The sequence below is a fragment of the Numida meleagris genome, chromosome 3 (genome assembly GCF_002078875.1).
Source record: "Numida meleagris isolate 19003 breed g44 Domestic line chromosome 3, NumMel1.0, whole genome shotgun sequence".
Classification (NCBI taxonomy): Eukaryota; Metazoa; Chordata; class Aves; order Galliformes; family Numididae; genus Numida; species Numida meleagris.
In genome coordinates this window covers 7,451,323-7,478,583 of record NC_034411.1, presented here as the reverse complement: position 1 = coordinate 7,478,583, position 27,261 = coordinate 7,451,323, and the positions used below count along the sequence as shown (strand labels likewise).

The 27,261-nt window shown below is 42.0% G+C and overlaps 1 protein-coding gene and 1 long non-coding RNA gene across 2 annotated transcripts; one reads left to right on the top strand and one right to left on the bottom strand.

Moving 5' to 3' along the window:
* On the top strand, window positions 1-17,168 carry ACTR2 (ARP2 actin related protein 2 homolog; the record flags this gene model as incomplete). Its single annotated transcript, XM_021391239.1, is given in 8 exon segments — window positions 1-111; window positions 5,814-6,029; window positions 9,463-9,535; window positions 10,945-11,081; window positions 11,805-11,954; window positions 12,650-12,795; window positions 13,240-13,372; window positions 14,590-17,168. Coding segments are annotated over 8 exon segments (1,137 nt in total), but the record flags the coding sequence as incomplete, so codon positions are not given.
* On the bottom strand, window positions 9,545-26,028 carry LOC110396014. The gene is made up of 5 exons (XR_002436746.1): window positions 25,849-26,028; window positions 23,694-23,790; window positions 21,028-21,196; window positions 19,092-19,852; window positions 9,545-9,897 (listed from the first exon to the last, which is right to left on the bottom strand). It is a non-coding gene; the product is annotated as an uncharacterized LOC110396014 (long non-coding RNA).

The following is a 27,261-nucleotide window of genomic DNA, read 5'->3' as shown; positions in this document are numbered from 1 at the left end:
TTTGTGAAATGTGGCTATGCAGGCTCAAATTTTCCGGAGCACATATTTCCAGCTTTGGTTGGAAGACCTATTATAAGATCGACTGCTAAAGTGGGGAACATAGAAATCAAGGTAATTCTTTTCATTATTCTTTTCTAACAAATAAATAATATTTAGGGCATCCTTCGACTTACGCAGTGTTTGGAAATGCTTGTTTATATATTCTTCTTTATGCCATTTCTGTATCTCTTGATGAATTTGCATGCTGGATTTTAGCCCGTCATGTACTACAAAGAAATCAAGAGAGCGGTCTAAAGCTCCGTGGAGGCCTTCAGCTACTGCAATAGAGGAGACAGCAGATAGAGCTCAAGTAGTTCTGAGCAAAAAGGGACTTGAAACGCTGATGTGTAAGTGCTGTCAAGATTAGAAGGCAGAAATCGAACAGAAATGGTTGATATTTGTCACCAAGCTGTACTTTAAGAATGTCAGACAATGCCGAAGAGCTTCTGAAGATTCGAGGTCTTTTTGTGCTCTTTGCTTTCTGATCACAGTTAATCATCTGTGACATTAGCTTGGTTGTGTTTGCGTTTCATTGTTTCTGTTGGTTTTGTTTTCTTTGTATTGTTGATAGATGTGATAATGGACCATCAGTTAGTTCAAATACAGCCTCTCACTCTCTACTTCATGGCATGTTATTCTGGGCATTGGGTGGTGGGGGAACCACTGATCCCAAATCTTCTTCAGAAGTCTTGAGGGGCTATCATTTCTCCCTTTCTTTTGTAATTATAGAGCAATGCTTCATTTGTTAGTAGCTGTTTCTGCAGTTCAGGCTTTAGTAAACGTCTTGGCCCTGTTGTGGTCAAACCCTCTTGTCTTGCTTCTAGCCACACATTCTCACCTGTGTGCTGGCCCTAATGTGCTGCAGTAGCGTGTTGAGCCACTGTAGAGAGCAGATGCAGCTGAGAAAGAGGAATTTCTTTTTCAGGTAAATTTTGACTGCCTTTTAACACATCTGTGAAAGCTAGTTTGAGGGCGAGGCAGAAGCAGAAGTGCATGCAGAACTGTAGAAACCCTCATTTCGGCTGGTGAAGGTCAAGTAGAACTTCACATATACAGGCTTTCAATTTTGCTTTCCCCGTTGCTTCTGAGTAGCAGTGTAACAAAAAGGGAAGAAACCATGCATCTGTCCAGCTATGTTCCTTATTTTCAAACTCCTAGGAGTGACAAGGAGAACTTAGTTTATCTGACTAACCTTGCCCATGGCAGGGGTTGGAACTAGATGATCTTGACAATCCCTTCCAACCCAAGCCATTTTATGATCCTGATTCTGTGACTTCTGCTGCAGCCTGTAAGAAGTTAGAATGATCAGCAGGAGGCACTGCTAATAAGTCAAGAGGATGAAAGATATCACACCCTCCCAAGCTGCATTTTTTTTTTATATCACAACTTTCCTTACCTTGTGTCAGCCACGACAATCTGCTTGAAAGGATGAAGACCCCTCCCCTTCACAGCAGCTAGGAAGGTGTTGGTTGATTTATTCTTATTTTTGATTGAAAGCATTTTTTCACTGCCAGGACTTGGGCAGAGGTGTTTCTTCAGGTATCTGCTTTAACATAGTGTAAAAATTATTTCTTCAAGCAGGTCCTGGTAAAGCGGTAAAAGTTTTATGAAAGTTATAAAGTGATTAACAAGTCTTAAAGTCCAAGAAAAAAATTGTCTGGCATGAAATCACATTGATGAAGTGGTGTTTTCTTGCCAGCTGATCTGACATAGCGTGTCCTTCCAGTTCTGGTGTCCTGATTATCTGATAACTTGGCTTCATATCATTACAGATGTCAGTGCTGAACTAGAAGGATAGGAAGTACACGCAAGTAATTGTTATGAGAGAGATGTGAAAGACCCCCAAAATGATAATTGTGTTTTTATTGCCCCTTTTATGCCAAAGCGTGGGTTATATGCGTGTATTTTAGAGAGTGTAAATTGTGTCCACATTTCTTCCGAGCTGTTTTAGAGCATCTGCTTATAATAGCTTCTTACTTTAAGAAAACATATCAAGAAATCAATGGCACAGATGCTTTGAATATCCCTGTAGGGTAATACAGTGGGTTGACTTGTTAGGCGTGTGTGCCATTTTCCTTTGTGAGATGCTTGCGGATTTCTCAAATACAATGTATTTCAGCAGCTGAGTTTTACGCCAAAATTTAATTCTATCCATTCACGACAAGTTCTTGTGTTGTAAACTTAAACTGGGTAAGGGAAGTGGCAAGAAGATTATCAATTTAACTTTTGAAAAGTATTCAGAAAAGCTGTCAGTCCTGTGCAGTTCAGAAACTCCAAGTTGTTCAAAACAGTGGTTATCATCCATCTGCTGAGTTACCAATGTGAAGTTGCTTTGTCCATGTTTTCTTTCTGGATTCTCATTTCACAGTAAGGTGAATTAGTTCCCATTTTTTTGGGTTACTTTACGGCCATAAAAAGCAGTTAAGCACAATGGAACAGATAGCCATGAGCAAGTTAGGAGAGTGTGGTCATCACCCTCCTTATGCATCTGCTGCTGGCTCTGGAATGATTGTGGAACTATAGCCTCAGTAGTTAGGGGTGCATCATTTTCTTGTACCTGCAGTCCCCAGTTCAGGAAACACAGAATTCAGATATTATTGGTATTATTTTGCTTAAAGTTGCAGCCTCAAACATCCGAAACCAGAAGTGCAGATAGCACTGCAGTTTTTACTGATTCACCAATCTTTGAAGCAAGTTTGGGAGTGAGTAACCTTAGGAAGGCAGGATCATCGTGCATCTTTGACCAATTAAGACAGGATTTTAGGGCATTTGAGACTCGGGGACATGTTGAGCCATAGTCCATGTCTTACTGCTGTACTCAGTTTCTGCCAAAGGCAGCCTGGAGCTGGGCATTGTCTGGATTTGAAGTGAGGAAGGAGGCCGTGCTTTAACCAGTCTTTTTGGTACTGTCTGTGCTAAGGCACCTGCCACAAATTGTGAACGCTTTTCTTCTGACACAATTCACAGGATAAGTAGATGTGCCTTAATAGTGCTGATAGTTAACCTTGATGGCTTTTGATGTTTTATGTGTGGATTTAATGGAAGGAGGAAGAATCTCACTGGTAAAGAAAATGACCTCAGTATAATTTCGGACAGCATTTGTACATGTGCACTTCGTATACTTCAGGATACTTCCCAGCTGCTTGAATTCTCCTGTCTGCCTACATCCACAGCCTGCTACTGTGAAGAACTTGCAGGCCCTGCTGTTACCACTTCACAATTGCTCGTTTCAGTTCTGAAAGCAGATTCCATAATTTAAGTAAATATTCCCTTGATTTTTTTAAAAAAAATTTTTCATGGATATTGGTTCCATGATACCTGAGCTATTTGTCACCTCATAGGTGAATACTTTTATGTTATTGTTGCGGATTCTCGAGTATTTAAGGCAGAGTATTTAAAACACTCTAAATGTAGCATTAGCCAGAGCTAGTCACAGTCAAACGCTTTCTGCAGAGCCTCATCTAGTTTGGATGAGCACTTTGCTCAGGGTAAAATTCCAGTGCTACAGAATAGTGATGCACAGAATCCTATTAGAAAGGTCCAGATTTTGTTTGCAGCGTGAGGTGCAGAAATGCAACGAACCGGTGACTTGTTGCAGTAGCTTGAAATAAATAGATATTTAAGCTGAAATCCCAAGGGTGTTAGCTTGGCCCTAACTACACTAACTTGGATACTTTCCAGCTGCGCCTGCGTCTCTTTTCGGCTTATTTCTACTGTGTCCTTAAAATGATTGGAGAATTTCATTCAGGCCTTTTCTGACTTTCTTGCTTCTCCCTTCTTTCTTCACCTTTCTTGACCTGTTGAAGTAGAATAACAAAAAAATGGTAAGTGGGGTGCCCCGTGCTGCTTGTTCGGTGTTTATGCTTGGTGGGACCTATAGCTCTTCTGCTGTTTTTTGATGCTATTCATTGTTTTTGTCTTGCCTTACATTTTGCATTTGAATACGTACTTACTTTGGATGTTTTTCATTGCTTTGGTTTACTAGCAACTAATTCACGAGAATATTTTATGTATTGCGTTTAAGTAAGTGTGACATAACCCGTAGTTTTGCAAGGTGCAAGAATAACACTTCTAAGGCCAACGTGAGCTCACTATCTCCAACACTGGAAGCTGCTTTCCTTAATGTTACAGACTTGAAGTCTTGAAAAAAGCTTCAATTTCCAGTTAGACAAATATTATTGAGTCCCAGAGTGGTGGAAACACTGAATGTCACGACACTGCAACTGTACGAGCTGGCCTCCTTCACGCGGTGTGCGTGCTGTTTGTTTGCGTGGCCTTGAGAACAATTGTTCTACCCTTCAGCTTTGTTTTGTTAACAGGACGCAGAAGCTTGGTGTGACTTGATTGCGTGTTTGAATACCGGCCTTTCCTGGGCTGCGTCCTGTCCAGGAGCACAGAGCCTCCAAAAGGGCTGCTGATTCCTCTCCCTAGTTTCTGGTGGCATCACGTGGCGTGTGGGGGAGCTCCTGTAGTGTGTTTTCACTGAAGTACATTTGATTTAAAATGGTAGAGCCTTGACTTCTGTACAGTCTGGGTAACAGAGGTGTGACCCTACTGCACAAGGGAAAGCGAATGAAGCCCCTTGTCAGGGAGAAGGGATGGGAGAGGAACAGTATACTTTAAACTGTTTTCAATAAACTTCCTTTTTTTCTGGTTGCCAGCAGCTGTTTAGGTTGCCTCTGAAATGGGCTTCTATGGACTTGATGCTGGATTTCTCTGTGTGTGTCTTCTTTATAGCCCTTGCATTGAATAGTAGATTGAATAACCTTTGCTTTAAGAGTTTTCTGCGCCGCGGTAACTGCAAACCATGCTGGCATGTTTTTGTGTGAAGCAAATGATTTTCTGCAGTGACATGAATGTAGCACTAGAATAAGAGCAGTGCTCTAGAAATATGTTCTTAGAGGCTAGATGCGAGCAGATCAGTTGAGGCTTCTTTAGGAAAATATGAGATACAATGAGGAACAAACACAATGTCATATTGTGCATACTTCCTCTGGGAAATACGTGGGAAAGGAGAAGATACAGTGCTACTAATTTGAATGTGCAATGTTTGCATAACTGCATAACTAACTTTAAGAAACAGATTGCTTAATTAATGGGAAATGACTGTACAAACTGCATTAGTTGGTTGTGTTTGTGTAAGAATGCATTACCACGGTTTTTGGCTTGGGACTTTCAGCGTGGAACAGACCCCAGGGTATGTTTTATATTTAGATGTCTCTCCCCTTCACACCCTACTGGTATAGGCAACGTGTAAACCACTGTTTCTTTTAATGTATAGTGTGGAACTTCTAATCACTTCTTTGCTTTTGCTACTGTTCTGTATGCTAACGGACCACTCAATATTCCTCTTTTGGTATCATGCACAGTAAATAATCCACAGTCCCACCTGCTGTCCTTACATGCTGTTCTGCATCTCAGCCTTTTGAAATCTGATGACAATTTTGGAGGTGTCAGTGGAGAACCATCTACGCTTACAAAAGTCTTTGCAGCATCTAGCTTTAGCACGGCTCTTTGGCGTGTTGGGGGTAAATTGGAAAATGGAATGAAAGCATATTTTGGAAAAGGCTTGGGATGGATACCAGCCCAATTTAAATACTACATGGAATATATTCTACTTCTCTCCTAAGTTCCTGAAAGCGATTCTGAAACGTGGGCATTGTTTAAGAACACAGATAGACATGGGCTAGCACAGCTTGCTGTCATTGTTTGAGGATTTTGTTCTTTAGAAACCTTTGCAAACACTGACATACTTCCATATTAACATTTTACAGGATCTCATGGTTGGAGATGAAGCAAGTGAATTACGTTCAATGCTGGAAGTTAATTATCCAATGGAGAATGGCATCGTTCGGAACTGGGATGATATGAAGCACCTCTGGGATTACACATTTGGACCAGAGAAACTTAACATTGACACAAAAAATTGTAAAATCCTACTTACAGAGCCTCCCATGAACCCAACTAAAAACAGAGAGAAGATCGTGGAGGTATGTCTCTCTAGTAGGAACTAAGATGTGCTGTTGTGGAAGTATGGGTAAAATACTTGAATTTTCTTGGAATACCCAGAAGCTGCCCAAGGCAAGGCAGTTCTCCTGTCTTCTGAGCAAAACGTGTCGTCTGCTGTGGTCATAAAGGCTGCTGTAGTCACATTCAAACAGTCCCTCTTACCCAAAAGTTATAAGCAGACTGGGTGTCACAAGCCACGTCACCAACAAAACACAGTTAGAAATGCATGTTTATCTTCGGTTATCTAAGATATTTTGATTACTAGGTATTGGATAAATGTTAATTAATTTAAATGACTTGAACTTCCATAAGCCAGTAATGTTTCAGAAGAGATGGAGGCTTGAACAAGATGATGCTTCCCAGATGGAGCAGTGTTGCTGGAAGTAGCTGAGACAAAGGCGTGATGACACCCGATTCACCAATCTTTGACTAACGCTAGGGATTATCAATGAAAGCCTTCTTGGAAGGAAGGCTGGGTTCTTGAATCGTGGATCTCACAGTGCTGCCCTGGGCAACCAAAGCTACCTCTGAATTCAGCTGGTTAGAGGGGAAAGAACTTACTTTTATCGTTATCTACTAACTTTCTTTTAAAAACCATTTATTGTCATTGCTATAGCAATGCTTTCTGCAGTGTGACTGTGGATGTTTTTGCAGTAATCTTTTTTTAGTGGCTCACTAAATAAATACACGCTGGGAAAACTCAAAGATGAATCAAACTGTACAATTTTTTGTGTTTTTCAGTTGAAAATTTCCTAGCATTTATAGACATTAGCGGCCCGTTATCTAAGCGCTGTTTAACTCAACGTTAGCAATGTTATCTGTTGTGTGTCAGTCAGCTGTGGTGTGATGAACATAGTGGACTATTCTGGGTTGCCTCCGTGCAGTAGGAATGGCTGAATTTCCTGTTGAGGCCGCTTTGCTTTTCAGCTGTCTACAATGGTGTACTTGTTTCTGTTTTCCTGCTAAGTGCAGCAGGCTGGCTGTTAGTTATTCTGGTACTGAGTAATTTTATACCATGCGTTGAGAAGCCTCCTATAGCTTCTGAAGTCTGAGAAAACATTTGTATTGCCCCATGTGCTTTTTTAAACCACTCCGGAGACTGTAGATGCTTAACCAGATTCAGAGGATTAAGGAGAACCAGAATCCATTTTCATAAATTCAAACTTGAGCTAAACAGGAGTTCACTGTTTCTATTAATATTTTTAATGGATCATAGCGTTACGAGGACTAGGAATATTTAATTTTTAACTGCAACCTATTTACACTTGTCTGTCTTCCATTTTTTGACACAGACTCTTTTTCAGGGAGGCTAGCCCAGTATGAAGCAGGGAATCGAATTAATATTTTCCTAAAGCCTGTAGTAAATGTCTCTATATTTTGTGTTGCACTGCAGTAACAGTATTTCAAAAGAAAAAGCTTAGTCCCTTGGACCGTACCAAGATAGTAGACAATTACATATGCTGTATTTCATTCTACTTCCATTGATTCTCTTTCCTCACCTCATTTCTCCATCAAACACAGCTACTTAGTAATAGCAGCAAGTGTTCGCATGACATGTACACTGTAAAATATATAAAGAGCTGTTTCTTCTGTAGCATGCACAAGACACAGATTGCTATTCAGTTTAATGTAATGTTTGCTGCTTGTCTATAGTCGCTTGCTGCATTCTCATTCTGAAATACCCTTAGGAGCAGCTTGGCTTTCACGGCATGTCATGTAGCGTTTGAGAGATACTCTAGCACACTCACTTCTCCCAGTTCCAGTCTAGCTTTCTTTATCTCTCCATCCCAATTCTTAGTTCTTCCTTCCTAGACCCAATTAGAACATCACTAGCTAATCCAAAAGCAGCTGTCACTAGACAAATCTTTTTGGGAGAATATTCTGCTCTATATTGACATCTTCCATTTTTTTAAGATATTCATCCTGCGACGAGGCGTTTTTCTAGTCAAGGAGAACGGATCTAGATGTCTTGAAAGAAAGAACAGCAAACCCCAAATCTCTGCAGATGAGCTTCTAGGAGGTTTTTGCAGTTCAGATAGGGGGGTTGTAAAAACCCCCAACACTGTATTCTTATGGCAAGGTGCTCTGCAGCTCACCCCCTCTACGTTCCTCAAACTTCTCTTATTCTGTATGCTCACTGCAGATGTTCCAAGAAAGGAAGCATCTGTCTTCCCAGGGATTTTGCTGTGTGCTCAATATAGCTATGAATTAACTTGACTTTGCAAGGATCAGGATTTTGATACGGAGCAGCCGTTTAAAAACGTGCTCCTCTAACGGAGGAGGGTCTTTAAATAGTTCAGAATTCTGAAATTGTCAGGCATCAGCATTTTTTTTTTCTTTAAGATAATTAAGATCTTTAAGATATCTTTTACTTGAACTGTGGGAGTGCTTAGGATTTAATCAGTTTCTAATCCTGGAAGTGGCAGAAATGCTCAGGAGGCTTTAGAGGAGCAAAACCAGAACTTCATACTGGAACGATCAGAGTTCATCATTTTTTTTCCTGGTAAAGAATTCGGAGGAGGAAGCTGCTTGTGCATTACTTGTTTACTTGGACTTCTTTGTGTTTATAAAGAGGACAAGATTCTCTAAACTGGACATCCTTTAATTTCAAACCATTTCTTCACTGAAACTAGTTTTAGTGCTTAGGGGAGCCTAGTGTGTGAGATGGGCAATTACCTTTCATGTTTTATTAAGAGTTGTTCTGCAAACCTACATTGTTCTGTAAGTGGTAACTGAGTCCTTCTAGATGTACTTCTTCCATTGTAGTGAGGTTTGCACTAAAGCTAATGCTAGAAGTTTGCCCTCTCTTGTGCTTCAAAGAAGGGAAGAAGGCCCAAAGGCAGAGAACAAACTGTGACACTGTGCTGCTTCTAGACCAATATGAGCAGGTGTCTGTTTGCTCTGTATTTGACAATCTCCAGTTGTGCAAAGACTGGTGACCTTGATATGAAAAAGAAAAAATCTGCACCTCATTAGAATTAGAACATGCAGCTTTAACAAATGTTTAGTTGCAAAGTCACACTTCAGTAATGAAGTAGCTGGCTGGCCTGCAAGTATGTGCCTCCCACTCAGTAGGCACTTTAGCAAATGGCTTGGTAAAATTGCAGGAATTGGCATATAGGTTTCTTGAAAGTATTTGCTTTTTGTTGCTGAGTGGATGTGGAATGTTTTAAGTCCTTGAGATGACTCGTCTCGTATGAATGGACAGGGAAGGTATAAAACTGACGGTGCTGCTTACTGCCATAAAGCAAGTAGGTTTGTAATGTTTGCATACAATATTTGTGATGACATTTCTCAAAGTGTTTTTGATCAGAAAAAAATACAGAATTACAAAAAGACTGTTTTCAAACATCTGTGACATTGCCTTTAAGGATGGCCTTACTTGGACATTCATTTTTTGCCTTCATCTTACAGGTTATGTTTGAGACATACCAGTTTTCTGGAGTGTATGTAGCCATTCAGGCTGTCCTTACTTTGTATGCTCAAGGTAGGCAAAGATAACTTCAAATATGTTTAATTGATGTGTTGCTAAGGCAGAGCTCTAATGTGGTATTAATGAGGCTTGGGTCTATTTTAATACTGTTGTAAGCAAGCTCAATTCTGTCTTAAAGGTTGGCTTTTTGTTTTCAGGAATTATTGATAGTTACCTTTGTGCACAAATTTTGCAGATGTATTTGTTTCTCAAAGCTGTGGTTGTTTCAAGGTGTAGTCATTTTAGCCTTCAGCATCTTTCCAGGTCTGAATGATGTGCTTTTGGTTTTCTGGGAAAGACTTACTACAAGTGAATTTCAAGCAGTTGATTAGGTGACTTTGGACTGTTTTCCATTCAAGGACATGCTGATTCTTCTGCTGTATAGAAACAAGAATAAATAACTGCCAGCTTAAGAAGAAAATTGCAGATTCACCGAATTCAATAGAAATTCTGCCATTGGCTGCAATCCATCTATGATCTAGGATATTCAAGCACATGGGTTCTAATAGCACAACTTCTTACATCTATTTACTGGTGGCTTGCTGTACTTAACCATTGCGTGGCAGGAAATTAAAATATCCTTGCTCATTAACATGTCATCCTAGTTTCTGTGTCCAAGAGTGAAAGTTCAAGGGAGGGACTGCCGAGCAAGTCACTAAAAGCAGTTGAACCCAAACCACTCTTGCAGACCTGAATTTTAGTTTTATTTGCTAATTACTTTTTTTTTTTCCCCCCCTTTCCTGTTATTTTTTGTTTGGTTCATTATAAGTCTATCTGAAAAATATACAGTCTTAAATTCTGCTGTAATTGTAGATGTATTCTACTGTGTAGTGCTCAGTTATTTCGAATAACAAAATATAAAACAACTTGGAGCAGTCCACTGTTGAAGAACAGATATTGTCTACCCTGTGAAAGCATTGGCTGGTATTCAAAAAGAAAACATAATGAACAAGTCCTAATAGGAACAAGAGAAGCTTGTGGCATGAGAAAACTCAAGTTTTCTTCATATCTGAGCAATTAATATCATGTTGCACGTACATAGCTGGATCCACTGAGGAATTTATAATCCAACAAACATTTAATGATCTTAGTTATTCTCTTTAATTAGAGTGCAATTTAAGATGTCAAAACACTGGAAAAAATGGCGAATGGTAGAGATTTAAGCACCTGGGCAAGAGTAAGGGTGATCCATTTTTAACATGTGTACATGCAAGCATTTTTACTGTGAAAATCTTATGTTTAAAATCTAGGTGAATGGGAAGAACTGAATTTTGATTACTTTTCCCAAAAGGGTGAGCGTTAGAGCAGGGGCTCGTTAGGGATACCAACGAGGTTATGATTACAATGCTAAAACTGCTCTCCTCTACTGGTGGAGGTGCTAATAAAAGTTGTACTTTCTCCCCCATTCCACTCCATTCTTTTAGGTCTGTTGACTGGTGTCGTCGTGGACTCTGGAGACGGTGTAACTCATATTTGCCCAGTTTATGAAGGTTTCTCTCTCCCTCATCTCACCAGACGGTTAGATATTGCTGGGAGGGATATCACCAGGTACCTCATTAAGGTGAGCTGGAAAGAGTGTCTAAGGCTGAAGCTGATACCTGTGGCACGCTGGTTCAAGTTAAAATCTCTTGACAGCAAGAAACTGCTAAACACCTCCCCTTTATTGTTTGTATGTTAATTCCATAAAGAACACCAGTATTCTTGTATCGCTCCAGCCTATCTCTCATCTGAATCATGTGGTAGAACTGGTGTTATATGGAGAATTCACTCACTCTCCTAGTAGCAGTCTGAGAAGGGAAGGGACTTCATTCTGTAAAATCTCACATTTAGCTTTCTTGATATGTAAAATGAAAACAAGACTGTACTCTAACATCTTTTTTAGTGTGGAAAATAATGTAATGATTCTTTCCCAATTAGTAAGTAAGACTGTTTTATAGATTGTTTGCTTTTAAAAATAGGTAAACCTTAGGATTTTTTAATCCAGATTATTGCTTAACTGGAATACTGTGCTGTTCTGAAGTCCTAAATATGAGAATTATTTTAGTTATCTTTCACTTCTCTGTCTAACAACTATACTGGAAGTTCTTAAGGAAAATTTCCAACTTACAGTGATGTTGTATCTTTTTTTCTTTTTTCTGATAATAAAGGATACAGTTACACATTTGACTTAATACTGAATTTGCAGTTAGAAAAGCCAGGCAAACTCGATATGTTTTTGACTGTGCCCGCTGGAGAATCTGTACTGTTTCTCACGTGTGCTGCTAATCTCATCTGTTCACTCCAGCTCCTCTTACTGCGAGGGTATGCTTTCAACCATTCTGCTGATTTCGAGACTGTTCGCATGATCAAGGAAAAGCTGTGTTATGTGGGGTACAACATCGAGCAGGAGCAGAAGCTGGCATTAGAGACCACAGTACTAGTTGAGTCGTACACGGTGAGTGTTTTGGGCCAGATATTCTCGACCTAAATTTATTAGGTCTAAAATCAGGTAGCGTTTAGCTTTGATCCCTTGTAAGTTTTTCTTGGCAGTAGCTCACTTCCCAGACATAAAAGTCTGTAGAATCACATTACTTGGTTCTGGGAAAACTTGAAAAGCTGATTTGGGGGATTTCTTTACAGCTTTGTACTGACTTTTGTTACTGTAGATGCTTGAAATTTGAATATTATAGCACAAAAACTTGCAGAGAAAGTGCACTTACTCTAGCACGTCAGATTGTTTCAGCTTTGTCTCTCTAGCTGTGATCCATCTGAGAATGCTGCCTGGTAAGAAGAGAGGTAACCTTGCTCTTAGGAGACTTGCTGTAATAGCACATGAGAGGAAAGGGCTTTCAGAATAGCATTTTTCTTGCTGCAAGTTCACCTTTAAAATCAAGATTAAGAGCTGTATTGCAAGGCAGTGTTTGGTACTTCAGTATCAATGTACCTGGTCCTTGATCTCTGTAAGTAAATCTCATAGCCATTGAAGAATTAGTATCTTCTTTCAGTAGTACTGACTTCTTGCAGTGGTGACAATAAGCAACAATTTCCTGCTTTAAAACAGTAAGTAACAATGTAAGTCATTTCCTGTTGTTTTGTTCTGTATCTAAGTGGCTAAAAGCAGCCTCCTGACCGGTGCTTTCTCTTCACTAGCTCCCGGATGGCAGGATTATCAAAGTCGGTGGAGAACGGTTTGAGGCACCAGAAGCTCTCTTCCAGCCTCACTTAATCAATGTGGAGGGGGTTGGTGTGGCTGAACTGCTGTTCAACACCATCCAGGCCGCTGACATTGATACCAGGTAAGAGAAGAACACTTAACTCCTGCGCTCTGACAGTGGCTTGTGACAAGAGGACTGCTTTCCAAGGAAATAACATCTTCTTGCTTTAGTCACCACCATGTGCTCACCTGTGAGAAGATACATACTGGGATTGGGGGTCAGTCTCAGATGACTTTTTGAAGCTTAATGGGTTGTCTGAAAACCTGACTATTTTATACCAACAAGCAAGGATTACATTTTGGAAGTGTGGGATTTCTTTTGTGGTCTTTTTTTCTTTTCTCTTTAATTGCTGCTCTCTAGGACATCTGGAAAAGCACGAGCAAGCGTGCCAAACCCGGGCAGAAGTTGTTTTTGTGTTTGTGTGCTGGCAGTTTTGTAGATTTGTATTTACTTCCCTGTATGTACATGTACCCTTGTCCTATGAGAAACTCTGTAGCCCGCTAAAAAGACTGTCCTCTTGGTTAGGTCTGAATTCTACAAGCACATTGTGCTGTCTGGAGGCTCCACTATGTACCCTGGGCTGCCTTCGCGACTGGAGCGGGAACTGAAACAGCTCTACCTGGAACGAGTTCTGAAAGGAGACGTGGAAAAACTCTCGGTAAGTACCGAGTCCCTGCTGTGTTTGTGCGGGGTGGAGGTTTATCCTGAATCCCCACTAGAGGGAACCAAGTAGTCAGAAATGACTGAAGCTGTGGCTCGCCCTCCGCACAGCTTGAAAAGCTTGGTGCATTCCGGTTCTTCACAGTCTTGTTTCATACTGGTAGCTTTTGCATATATATGGAATAAAGCTGCCTTCTGGTCATGCTAATAGAAAATCATTGCTGAAGTCTTGGGTTAGTTGGAGCATGGTTAAATGTTAGCATACAACTCTAATATAGAATGAAGGATGCTAGTGAGTTTTTGTGCTTTAGGAAGTCATCACTGACCAAAAATTATTTCTGTCTTTGAAAGCTTGGGCTCATGCTACACACTGTAGATGAAATGCTCAGAAGTTAAAGGTTAAGAGTTCACGCATCCTCAGGTGGAATAATATTCCTTGTTCACCTGCAGACAAAAGCCAAACACATCATGGAGGTAGCACTGCCTTCTATCTAGTAACAATGCTGCATGCTTTTCAAAAAGGAGATATTTATGGAAAAAATTTCTCGCAGTGAAGTTTCTAACGTTGAACTGAATTGAACTTCCTCAGCTTTGAATGCGGTATTCTCTGAAGATCTCTTACAGCTATTTGGAATGACTCAGTTGCACAGAATAGAATCACAGAATCACACGTAGCTTTGACTGTGCTCGTTTTTGCTCTTGCAGTTAGAGCTTGGGCATCAAATAATTAAGAATATTAATTAGATAAGCTGGTCTAGCTTGTATAAATTTAGAATCTGTTCCATCTGCCCTCCTCAGACTTGGTATAATTCTAAAACATTTTGTGATCTGGTTAACTTCCGACAATTTTAGCCATCAAAGCTTAGCAAGTATTTAACTCTTCTTCCGTGTTCGTAAAATGCAAAAATACGGTCTTTAATTTTCTATTCTGACTTCTGGGCTTTTTGCGGATGCGTGGAAGGTATAATTTAGGGGACGTGTCAATAGCCCTCTCTAATTTCCAGTGCAAAGTAGTTATTTTACTTCGCTTGTGTGAGTTGGAAGCTCACGCTAAGTGCCCTGTGCTAGCGTTTCAGCATTCTGGTTGCATTTCTCACACTAAGCAACTCGCATTTCATTGTTCTGGTAGAAAGCACAATTTTATTCGAGTAGGCTTTGTTTCAAGAATCCCAGCATCAGTTGTTTTGTTTTATTATTATTATTTTTTTTCCTTAGAAATTTAAGATCCGAATTGAAGATCCACCTCGCCGAAAGCACATGGTGTTTTTGGGCGGCGCAGTTCTAGCAGACATCATGAAAGACAAAGACAACTTCTGGATGACCCGACAAGAATACCAAGAAAAGGGAGTGCGTGTGCTGGAGAAGCTCGGTGTGACTGTTCGATAAATCCCAGTGCTTGTTCCCATCACGTCTAAAGCTTTTTTTCTTTCATTGCCAATCTCTGAACTCACTCAGCTACATGCTATGGAAAGGCCTGTCTGTGGCCTTTGACCCAAAGGTCAGGTTTTGTTCTGGTTTCTTGGGGTAGCTTTTGTTAAATGTTTCTTAATGTGGCTAAATTTGACTATTAAATTTGACCACTTCCCTGCAAACAAAACAGAGCAAGAGCAGCCTGTCTACTTCATTGTTCCTTCCCAGTAGGCAATTGGGTAATTCTGGTAGGCTTTTTCTTCTGGGTTTATTGCTGTAGTACTGCTAGCTTTTGTCTCTAGTTCACAAGGGGTTGTGTGCCTTTTTTAGCATAAGAAAACCTTTAAATGGGAGCTTTTGCTATTGGGTCATTGTGGTGGTTATCTTTGCATCTTTTTGCCTCTCTCTACATTAAGACTTTTTTTTTTTTTTTCCTTTCCTGCAATAAGGAATTTTGATTAAACATAGTTAGAATCTAGTCGAACTAGCTGGAATGGCTTTAACACGCAGTTTCGATGTAATGTGGTTCCGTATGCCCTGCTGCCCAAAACTGGCTTCTGAGGTGGTTTATCAGAATCCTTCGAGGTGGTGGGGCTTTCATACTGTATTTCTCTAAGTGGGCATGTACACAGTTGCCACAAACCAGGGGACACCGGATATTCTGGCAAAAGTAAATTTGTGGCCTTAGATGTCTTGTTTTTGTTTTGGAGGGAGGAGACAGGTTTGAGCTGTGTTGCTTTGCTGTTAAGGGACAGCTGGAGGTCAGTCTGACCAAAAATGCCTCTTTTTGTAGCTAAATTTTGGTACCATGTTATCTCAGCATAGGGAGTAAGAATGTTACGTTAGCTGTTCTGTAATTGTTGAGAAACTTACATAGATGTGCTGAGAGAGGAGCCTCTGAACTTCTGAAGAGATTTAATACTTTCAGAAATGCTTGTGAAAACTGTAATTAAAGATATTAAAACTCCCCAAACTAAGTTTTAAAATGTTTTAAGTGCTTGTATGTACATCAGAAGCACTTTTATTAAACTTTACAAGTATATTAACCTAGTGCCAAGTAGTTATTGCAAATGAATATTTCAGTGACCGGTGTTTATTGCAGCAAGCAGATATTTATAAACAACCACTGGCAGTAGGTTATAAAGAATGACCTGTGTTTGTTCTAGTTAAAAATAGCGTTGGAATAGGAGATGTTGGTTGGTAAATATCCGCAACTCATTTTGACCAGTCTTGATTTTTTTTTTTTTTTTGGATACTTTAGGTGGGATGGGGAAGGAAGTGAAAACCAATGACGAAAATGCTGTTTCCAGAAAGTACATTAAAGCTGAGTTGTACTGAAAAATAGAAGTTGTCACTAGTAATTGTCAGCCATCTTCTCCGAGTAGAGTTGCCTGTATTTTCTTTCCTGCTAGCAGACTGGTAACTGTCAGCGCAATAAAATCTGCCTTACACAAAGCATAGCAGAAACTGCTCGCATATGAACGCCAGTTAGATTTAGTTCTCATTTGCTTCTCATGGAAATACTATGTCACTTCTTACGTGGTTTTCCAAGCCTACCATAACATTTAAACGTGAGGAAGTTAAGATCTGCTTTTGACTTCCAAACCTTGGAATGTACGAGATGTGCTTTCATATACTTGCCACTTGTCTACATCTTTACATTAATAATTGACCCCGGGAACGTGGAAATACTAAACTCCCTTGGATTCTTAAAAGTTGCTTTCTTTCTAAATCGAGCAGACAGCTTCCTTTTGGCCAAGAGAGCCAAACAGGCAGAGACCGTGTCTGCGTTTCTTTAATAACAAGACAGTCACTATAGTATTGCTAGTAATGACCATTTAATTATAGGTGGGTGGGGTTTTTTGCAGCTATATTTACTCTTAACTTGAACAATATGAATTTACAGGCGTGCCGGTCATGCCTCAGTGCATGCACTTATGCAGTTACTAGATCTTTGGGGACATGAATGTAAGGGGTATTCTGAATTCCTGTAGTCTTCTGAACATTTAATACACAAGATTTAAAAATGCTGTGCGCTTGCTTTAGAGCTATGTTTTCTCACGTGACTGTCTCTGGGCTTTCTGGACAGCGTTGAGAATCATGTAAATAAACCAAAGAATGACTTAAAAACCTTTTTCGAATGACAATCTGCCCCGTGATCAATTGTGCAAATCCAGACCTTGACCCCAAACCCCTTTTGTAAACCACATTCTCCCCTCTCCATTGGCTTTGGTTAGGTATGTGCCTATCTTGAATAAAGGTTTTGGAATTCGGCCCTTTCACAAGAGAACTTCACAGCACGGTTAGAAAGAAACGTCAGTTGATTATGCAGTATCTTAGGATTTCATGGAAACGGTGTATTTATTTTGGGGGGGGGGGGGGAAGGAAAGAAAAAGCATATTAAATTACAGCTATTGTGAATTCAGAAGAACGAATCCGATATCCACATACTGAATGGGGTGTTCCAGTTGTGCTCAGTGTGGTTCTGTGTGTGTGTTTGCACACGTGTGTGTGTGTGTGTTCTCTTGTTCTCCCAGCTGACAGCTTCACTACTGAAGCACTATATGAAAGTAATCTGGTTTAAATGTGGGTTTTTTTTGTTTGTTTTTTTTTTAAAGATCAAATAACCTCGGTTATATTTGCAATATGCTTCAGCTCCTATAAAATTAGACTAGAAGATGCTGCATCAGTTGTAAGTTTTTTGGGACTATCCTATTTTTAATGTTAAGCTGCTTCAAACCCCTCCCCCAGTGTTCTAGGATGTTAACCTATGTAACACAAATGGCTTTTTTATACAGCTCTGAACAGCATGTTAACACGCAGCACTGGTTGAGACCATGAATGGAAATAAACATCTATTTAAATTGACAGGTCTTTTCAATATAAAAATAAAATCAGATTTTTTTCAAAGTAGATTACGTTTGCTTTGTTTCCTTTGGGAAATCACAGTTTTGTCAGGTTTCTCTCTGACATAAATCATGAAACTATCACGAGCTGCTTATGCTGAGGAAATCTGACATGACGTAGTAGCACGTTCCCTAGTGATTGCTGTCACAGAGTGAGGAAAGCACCCCATCTCCATTCCCTAGCCAAGATTTCCCTCCCTCCACCCTAGTTTGTTTAAATTAATATATATGTATATATGTGTGCGTGTGTGTATATATATATATATTTATATTAACTTAGTATGTAGCCTTGGAGAGGAATCTTTCCTAGTTCAAGCTCTATGCTTGATTGATTTCATTACCCTGGCTACGCGTGGCAGCTACATAAGGGCATTCTGTCGTGGAAAAAATACAGCACTGCTCCCTCATGCTATTTCATGTGCACTCCTCAACTGATAAAAGAACTATATGAGGGGGTTAACTCGTAGTTTTTAGAAAGAGGCACTGGTTTGAAGCAGCTCTTGCACCTGAAATCTTGTTAATTCTCTCTTGCCATGTGGATTGGTGGCTAGTCCACAAATTGCGATGTATTTATCTGGCTTTGAAGCAAGCTCACTCAGCTTCTTCATGCTAGCACATTGTACGTGCTGTTCTATGGATATTCCCCAGGCATTATGTCTCCAGCAGACAATGGCTTTGGTTTTTGTACAATAAACCAGAGTGTAGTTTGGCTCTGGGTAAATCTGTCCCAAGGGCTAGGCCAACCATGTGCCATCTTAGATACAGGTGGTTGGAGACAGGATTTCAATAGAGAGGGGAAAAAAAAATGTTCCCCCCTACAATTTTGGTTTCATCACTGTATTCCTACGGGGGGGAAGCCAGGCTTTGCCTCTGTGCAGTGATAATTCATGCTCCCCCCTCTCCCTGCTTTAGCTTGGTTTTCCTGACGTGGCTTTTGTGGGAAAGCTCAGTCAGTGTTCGCTCGTCAACTTTTTCAATAGTTAATTCCTCCCTGCAGATACTTCATCTGTTTGCCACAAACGAGCTTCATTAGCTGTTTCAATACTGTGAAAAATTAAGGTTGGTTTTCTCTTTATTTTAATCCAAATCACTCTCTTTCTGTGTTCTTAGCAACTGGGAGAATGGGTAAGAAAAAAAAAAAGCTTCCAATCTTTTCAGCAAGTGTTAAAACCTGAACTGAAAACTTGCTTTGTTTCTGCCACATGCAGAAATATTTTTTTTTTTTTTTTAATAAGTTTGTGTGTTCTCCTGTTGGGATAAGTCATTGTCACTTTGCCATCGTGGACCACAAGAAAAAAAAAATACTACTTTTTTGAGTAGGTGCTAGCGTAGCCTCTTGCCTCTGCTGCATTACAGTATTAAGATGAGCTTTAAATAACATCCCCCAGGCAGGTAGCTTACCTTCCTGTAACCTGCTGTTGCCTCCTGTTGTCCCAGCTAACTGCACAAACCAAGGTTGCAGTGCACATCTGCATATCCCCAACAGCTGGAGCAGGGCCCCTTGCCTTCCATGTGCCACGTGCAGAGTTCTGCCTTGGTGCTGCTGGTGCAAGGAGGAGATGCTCAGGGAGGAGAGGAAGCGCAGGACTCTGCTGCTTCGTTTTAAGGTTTTTTGAAAGCAGTTCCTTAACGCTCAAGTTGAGGGAAACGTTTTCTATTCTAGGTGATGAATAAAGCATATTATGCATCTTTAACAGATTTAGGTTGATGCTGAGGGGCATCTTCCAACTGCAGAACTTGTGCTCCTTCCCATAACTTAAAAAAAAAAAAAAAGAAATTCTCTCCGCAAAGCCGAGGAATGGTAATTAAATTGTAGCTGCAGGAATAATGATAGATATGGGCCCCTTGCCTACACCTTTTCATCACCACACCCATCTCCCATCTGGTTTTTGTTTGCCCTGAAGCTTAAGTGGTTTCAGGATCCTCCTCCTGCATGCATGTTTTCACTGTGTGCCCATTTTAAATCTCTCCAAGTATTTTAATGAATTAATTAATTGACAGCTGCTGACCTCAACACAAGTACATGCTGTAAGTCCTGACTTGCATCAGGCACTTTCCCTAGCAGAGCAGCCCTTCTGTGGGCTGTTCCAAATCTTAACTTCGCTGCTGTCCAATAACAATCCCATTCTGAAGCGCTCAGTGTATACTTGATGTTGGCTTTCCTGTCAAAGCACAAAGGACAAGGGGTAGCATTAAAGACACAAGAAGCGATATTTTGGGAAATGCCCAGCCTCTCACCCTCCTTGAAATATTCCATTTTTGTGTTTTCCCATTGTAGTGTATGTATATCAACACTACTTCAAACTACCCTGTGGCAAGTCTGATAAAAGCCAGGGGGATTTATGCAAGCACCTGTAATGCTGGTAGATAGTTCCCTGTTAAGAAAGTCTTGTAAAAGGGGGTGGAGGGGCTGGTGCTTCCCATAGCATTACTGGGTAATAGCCTGGAGCTATAACTGGAATAACCTGTGAAATATTGTCAGTGATGGAACCTGCGTACCATGTGAGAACAAAATGTTGTATGATCATTGCCCATTATCTAATTATACAAGAACTTAACAGCCCTGGAGGGTGAAAAACTAATTAAATCGTTACCACTTTTAAAAAAGTAAGAAAGAAGTGAGGAATATTTGTTTTTTTGGCTCTTGCTCCACTGCTCATGTTACTTTGGAAGTGAATGAGGCAGTCTGGTAGGGATCTAGCACCCTGCGTACCGATCCTCTTAATGCTGCAGGGGGTTGTAGAGGCAAGGAACTTGATTTTAGGAGTAGACTGCTTACTCAAAAACAGCTTTAGAGATGCAGCTCAGCAGTAAGGAGCATTCACTGATTCACTGACCCAGCTTACCCATGAAAACAGCTGATGCTGAACCTTGCTTACCTTCAGTGCAATACGGAAGATCATTTACAACTGAGGATTTGCTTGTGCAGAATTTTAAACAGAGTCTATCTAGAGCACTTAATCCTTTGATGTGGATGGAACACGGTGGGAGAAGGCCTTGGTTTTTACTCCGTGTTGGGGCTTGCTGTTATCACCTGGGAAAAGAGCTGCCTGTCCAAAAAGCAGTGGAATTTTCTGTACGGTTTCAGGTCCTGCAGCTTTTGTACCAGAAGGTAGGACCTCTGTAAAGACCTCAACCTGTACGAGGCAGCATTTAGCACCCTAGCCTCTAATTTCACTTTCCAAACAGTACTGACCAGCTTCCACCTCACACTGTGCTTCCCTTTGGGGCCTTCATCCTTCCACTTGGGACATGTACACTATTGCTTTACTTGTGAAATCACCAACCGCTCACAGCTTAAACCAACATCCCCAGGCACGAGAGATGCACCACTGACCTGCTGTTCCTTGCTGTTGCAGACAAGTCTCCTCCTGGGGTTATGCTCAGCAGGACAGCACACCTCTCCTTGTGTTGCAGCAGCAAGCCATGGCTGCTGTGGGGTGTGGGAACAAACTATTCCTCCGCTTGCTTGCACCAGCAAAACCAGTAGGCATTCTCAAAGCAGGCTGTGGGCCATAAAACACAACTGTGTGATTGTGGTGCTCCTGATAGCTCAACAGCTTACACCTGGGATGCGGCAGACTGTTACAGAGCAGTCAGCTTTGCAGTGGGGTGCAAGTCCCAGACGTCCACCCCACCAGAAAAGCTCCTACAATGAAAAAAGCAAACAGCAGCAAACACAAAAAGCAGAATGTGAGGTACTGCCCTTTCCAGGCTCAGAGGCTAATTATTTTAATCAGAAAGGCCTAACTGCCTGTGAGTGAGTGGGGATGAAGTTTCAGCGAGCACAGTGACCCCATCAGTTTCTGGGGAGCAGCTGACGCGCTGTCCACATTCTCGCAGTAACGTGGGTGCACACATTCCCGGGTTGCTGGTGATTAGAGCTCTTCGCGAGGTGACTCGTACACTCAGGCTGGCTTTCTCCAACCTTCCCCAAATACACAAAGTACATTTCTGCTGTAAAAGGTGGGTAACTAACTCAGGAGGTAGATGGGTCCCTTATAAATCAGCGTGCTTGCTATTTTTGGAGGTTTGCTTAAGGATTGGGTCAGAAGGAAGTGGCTCTTTTTTTTTTTTTTCCTCCCCCATCCCCCCGACACTGTAGCACAGTTGTTGCTTTCAAGAATATGCATGGTCTGTTTTCTTCAGACTATTGGCTGGTCTGGTAAAATAATTAGCTGTTAGGCAGACAGAGAGAAAGGATCACATCTGCACAAGACAGGAAGACTGGGACAGTAGAAAGGGGAAAAAAAAATCCCAGCTTGAATCACAGCTGCCCACCATGCATAGTAACAGAGCTTGCCAAGAATATTCAAATTGATTTAGGGAGAAAAGCTGAGGAAACTGTTTAACCCCAGCCTGCTTGGATCCGTGACAGTATCCCTATAGAGCGCTCCCACTTTGGGCCAAAAGAAGGGTTTTCAAGCTGTGTGTTTCACCAGCCATCCTCCTCTGCTCCCCTTCCCCTTGTGCAGCAGGAACACAACATACAGACTCACTGACAGGCGCGAGGCTGTGTGCTGCAGAGCAGCTTTCCACACAGAGAAAATTACCAAAGGTGGGAACATTTATTTCATATTGATGGGATTAAGTTGTAATTGGATCGTGTGATTTAAACCAAGAGCCAGGCAAATAATTTGGGACTAATTTCAGGCAGTGGGAACCTTTCTGCTGCCTGCAGCGCACCCTGAGTTAGGCCTCCCCCCACCAAAAGCACTCTGCAAACAGCACTCTGAAGGCCAGAGCTACTTGCTCAAGGGTTTCCAAGAGCACACATCGGCTGCAGGCTGCTCGCAGGTCGTGAGGATTGCACATCAAAACAAGAGGAGTAGTAAATTAATTCCCTACTTAAATAAATATTATCCAGAATCTATAAGGTGATGCTCGCTTAATGATTAAGAACCGTTTGTTGGCAATGTGGGATGGTATTTGTCTCAGAATCCGCTGTCCCAGGGACCATCTTTTTCTACAGCAGAACCACGCCCAGCTCCAGCAATCTCTCTGAGACAAATCCACAAAAGGATACATGTAAAAATGCACAGAACCATACCAAAAGAGAAGTGCCCTCACACAGGTGTTTCAACGCTTGATTTTGGGTGCTGGTGCTCAGGTTGAGAGCTGGAGCTGTAACTGCCCCCTGAGCTGCAGGTGGGCCTTCATGGCCAGCTGAAGCAGCAAAACTCAACATTCAGCCCCCCCCCCCCCCCCCCAACTCCTGCTCAGCTGCAGCCTCGCTTCCATCGAGAGGCCTTGGGCACATGAGCTTTTTTCCAGTTGAAGCACAAGTTCTCTGGGTACCTAAATGTCTGCTGTGAGGCAAACGTGGGGCTGCTGAGACCCTGACAGCACTGGGCAGCTATGTGCTCTGTCCGTGCCGAAACCACAACAGGCCTCACCAGCAAGGCAACGCGCTCCCCATCGAGCTCGCCTGCAGAGGCAGGCTGCAAGATGTGCACACAACATGTTTGGGGATCAGGTCTCACACAAAAACAGCTGCAGGAGGAAACGGGTCCAGTAGTAAGATCACATTCACCATTAATATTCATTTATGCACAAATACCAACACAATCATAGATGACTTCTAAAGGAATGGGCCTAAATGACTCCAGGAAGAGACACTTCTGGGCTCCGGACAAATAATTTAGAGGCTAACAAAAAGAAATCCAACCCCCCTTCCCCTGTTCTGTGAGAAGGCTCTCTCATCCTAAGGGAAGGAGACACCCCCTCATTGCACAGGATTAAGCACCTCTGGGACTTCCAGAGGCCACAGCAGCATCCTCAGCCTCTCCCATCTGCTGAGTTTGCACACAGCTGGGCAGTTCTTGGAGGTCCCCTGCACCCCATCCCACATACACCAGCACAAAGCAGCTCCCAGTGCAGGCAGCTCCCCAACTGCACGTCCTTGCACAGATGCAGGCCCCCAGCAGCTCTGCAGCTCCTGCAGGTGAGCAGTGGTCGCCCTCCCCTCCTGCAGCACAGGGCACGTGTTGGCCATGAGCTTACCTTGCAGGAGGCTCAGATGCAGGAGTAACGCAGGCCAAACCTGCAGACAGGTGGTTATCTTTTCTGAGGTTTGAGAAAGTATGTTTGTAGTTCAGTTCTAAAAGGAGGAAAGAGGAGCCAGCATCAGAGCAGAGTTCATTACTTATTTTTCATTTTGAATGTTACTTGGAAGCCCTGAAATCACATCCCTGAAGCAGGCAAGATCAAGCCCAGCAGCATCCTGGAGAATGAGACGAATCTAGAGTCCCACACTTAAAGCAGCAAGTCCGTAGCCCATGGCAAGAGACAGTGGAGTACGGAAAATGCAACTCAGGAAAAGAAAAATAAGGCAGAGAGAGGGAGTGATGGAAAGCAGAGAGCTCGTGGTAGGTAGAAGGACAGCAATGAGCCACGTGGTTCTGGCCCACTGATCATGGTCACAGAGTCAAGACTGCTGCCACAAACATATCTGCTGGCCCTCGCTGGTGAGCAGGTGCTCAAGCACAGCCTGAAGGTGCTCTTCAGAGGCTGTGGGGTGCTCTCCCCTGGTCTGTGAGAGGTGACAGCAATCAGCCTGCAGCCACGGAGCACTTTCTGACTGCTTACAGAGCAGAGCTATTGCTTGCCCCTGGCCAGATTGCTGAAGGAAATGAAATAAGCCCTGGGCAGGGGAAGGGTGTCCAGCAGTGCTCCAGGGAGCTAAGGAAAACTTTATTTTGCTTGTCCCAGCATTGCGTTTTTATTTAAAAGTAATGGAGGTGTATCGTGCCTTACACCTCCCTGGAAGCAGCTGTTTGATGGGGAGCAAAGCACAGATGGAGGTCTGGGTTGTCCTCAAGGATACAACTCCACTTGGAAAAGCAAAGCCAAGAAAAGTACACAAGAGGGAGGAGAGAGGAAAGCCTTCCTCCCCAAGGTTTGATCAAGTTCTCGTGCCGGAGAAGTTGTTAAAGGGTAGGGAGTGTAAATCCACTAATACCAGAAATCCATTTTCCTTCAGACCAAATTCTTTTCTGAACCACAGGGAAGGAGAAAAGACACAAGACCAAATCCAGAAATCACACTGCTGCCTCCTCAGGCACCTCAGATAGATGGTTGTGCATCACCTTACACTGCTGGTCCATCTGCCTTCCAGTATCTGCATGCACAAGAAGATGCCTGCCAACTTCAAGGGGGATATATCCATGTGCAGGACGAAGCCTGGAAACCACGAGTAGTTGCACTTTTACTGCCAGAAGCAACATTTTAATCTAAGTATTGGCTCCCGACAGAGGCTGTATTCTGAGGCACTGCAACATCTTTCCTCCATCTGAATAATTGCGAGTGCCTGTCTTTAATCTGTTCTCAAGAATTGTTGGGTTTGATTTTTTTTTTTTTTTAAGTACAAAAGAAAATGTTTCTGTGTATACATTCATGGCAACGGAGTGACACAGAGACATAAACTAATGGAAGGTCCATATGTCGAGAGAATATTGTATGTAGTGAGAACTGCTGCATTTTTGTAAAATGTAATGGGACAGATACGCAGCAGCTGTGGGTTACTCAAGAAGCAGCTAATTTAGCAAGCTGAATTCAAGGATATTTCCCAGATCTCCCAAACAATGAATAGCAGTGTTGTTTAAGATTACCATTATGCCTTACATCCTCCTTTGACTGGAAGCAGGGGGAGGAAACCTCTATCTGTGCTTCTGGGGCAGAAATACATGATTAGTGCCTAGCTATCATAGGAAGCCCCAGGGGAGCAAAGGGGTCTGGACTTGAAGGAAGGAAGGAAATCGTGTAGGATAAACAAAAAAAAAAAAAGCCTCAGCAAAGCAGAGATGGGCAAGACTTGGTGAAAAATAGAAATGAGAAATACAAAAGGAAATGCTGAAGGGATCTATTTGAGTTCCAGCTAATATTAAACCTTAAAAAACCTATCAACCCCATTCTAAAACATCATTAGAAACTTAGCAGGTTCTTATTTCTATATGTTTAAGTTTGTTCTAAAGCAATGTAGCAGTCATTTTAAGCATACAAATTGCAAAATGTTTAAGGCTTGGTTACCCTTGGATTTCACTTTCCAGTGGATTTTTCTTCCCCTCTCCCCTATCAAAAAAAAAAAAGAAAAGAAAACAAAGATACAGACAACCTCAATGCAGTAAATGCAATATGAAGGCTCCAGTGCATCACTCACCACCACATTCAGCAAGGAAACAGTACCAAAGTGACTTGTTCTCCCAACATACTCCATGTGCTGGCTGCACAAGTACCCCACAGCCACCCCCAAAAAGCCCCAAACTCAGTGCAGCTGTGCCTGCCCCACCGAAGTGCTGCCCAGCAGGCCCAGCTGTGCTAGATTGCATTGCAGCTGGGGCTGAGGGCCTTGCCTCGGCAAGGCAGAGGCACCAGGGTCTGCTAATTCAAATGGTACAACAGATACAACCTCCTTCAAAAGAAATACAAATAATTAAAGATGGGACTAGTTCTTTTTTTTTTTTTTTTTTTTTTTTTTGGTGGGGAAGGTCTGTGCAGTGACAATGCCAGCACTGCCAGGAGCAAAAGGCTGCAGTTTGCAGCCACCCTCCTGCAGCTGGGAAGCGGTGGGGATAGGGACAGGCTAATCTGGAATCCAAATTAGGTGCACATTTTGCACACATAAACAGAAGCGGCCAGGCTGTGCAGACAGTCTGGGGCCTTGTTCCATCACCTTGAGGAGGGTTTGTCAAGCATAACACAAAACAATCCTCCCTTTGGGAAAAGAAAAAAAGAAAAAAACCCACAAGAACAACCCTCTTCCTCAACAAATTAAGAGATTACCTGGGTGAAGAGAGTTGGCAAAGGGTTTTCAGACACTGTAACCTGGTAACTGAAAGGGATGCTGTCGCATCAAGACAGGTTGCACTTATCTGGTTCCCAGATCATGATGTTAGAATTTCCTCTTGCTGTGGAGATACCCAAGGGCTCTGCCTCTGTATAGAAGAAGAGCACTTGATTTCCACACAAACAGAATCAGCTAACACAAGGGAAATACCAGGAAAATCCATCTCTCCTCACCAAGCTCTCCTCTCAGCTTCACAGATATAGAGCGGAGCCATTCCCTCAAGCCTGGCTTTAGAAAGCCATTATATCAACAGTTTCTCTCAGGCTCTTTTGCTTAATTACACAGAAACGTGATTGCTCCCTCTACTGAAATAGGTGCTTAAAATCCAAATGCCTTATGTAACGTTACATCAGGCTTCTGAAGTGATCTACAGTAGAGCTCATCTGTAGCCAGCAAAAGGCTATCTGGGGCCAAGGACTTTGCTCTTTGTCATGTCTCATTGACCTCATTGACACATGCAAGCCTAGGATGTAATTCTGCTCCTGGAGTCACAGCTGGAGCAAGATAACAGAACTAGAAGCTTTGGAACTACCTGAAATAAATACACTTTAAAAGAGATGTTTTTCTTTCTTAAACCCTTTTGAGCTGCTCCCTCATGTTTCATGGTAAACAAATCCCACCCTGCTGTACCAGAAAGACACTCTCACTACAGCTCCTTCCTTTGCATAAGGACAAAAGCACAGCCGCTCTACAAGAGGAGCCTGAATTTACTCAGGAGGTCATAGG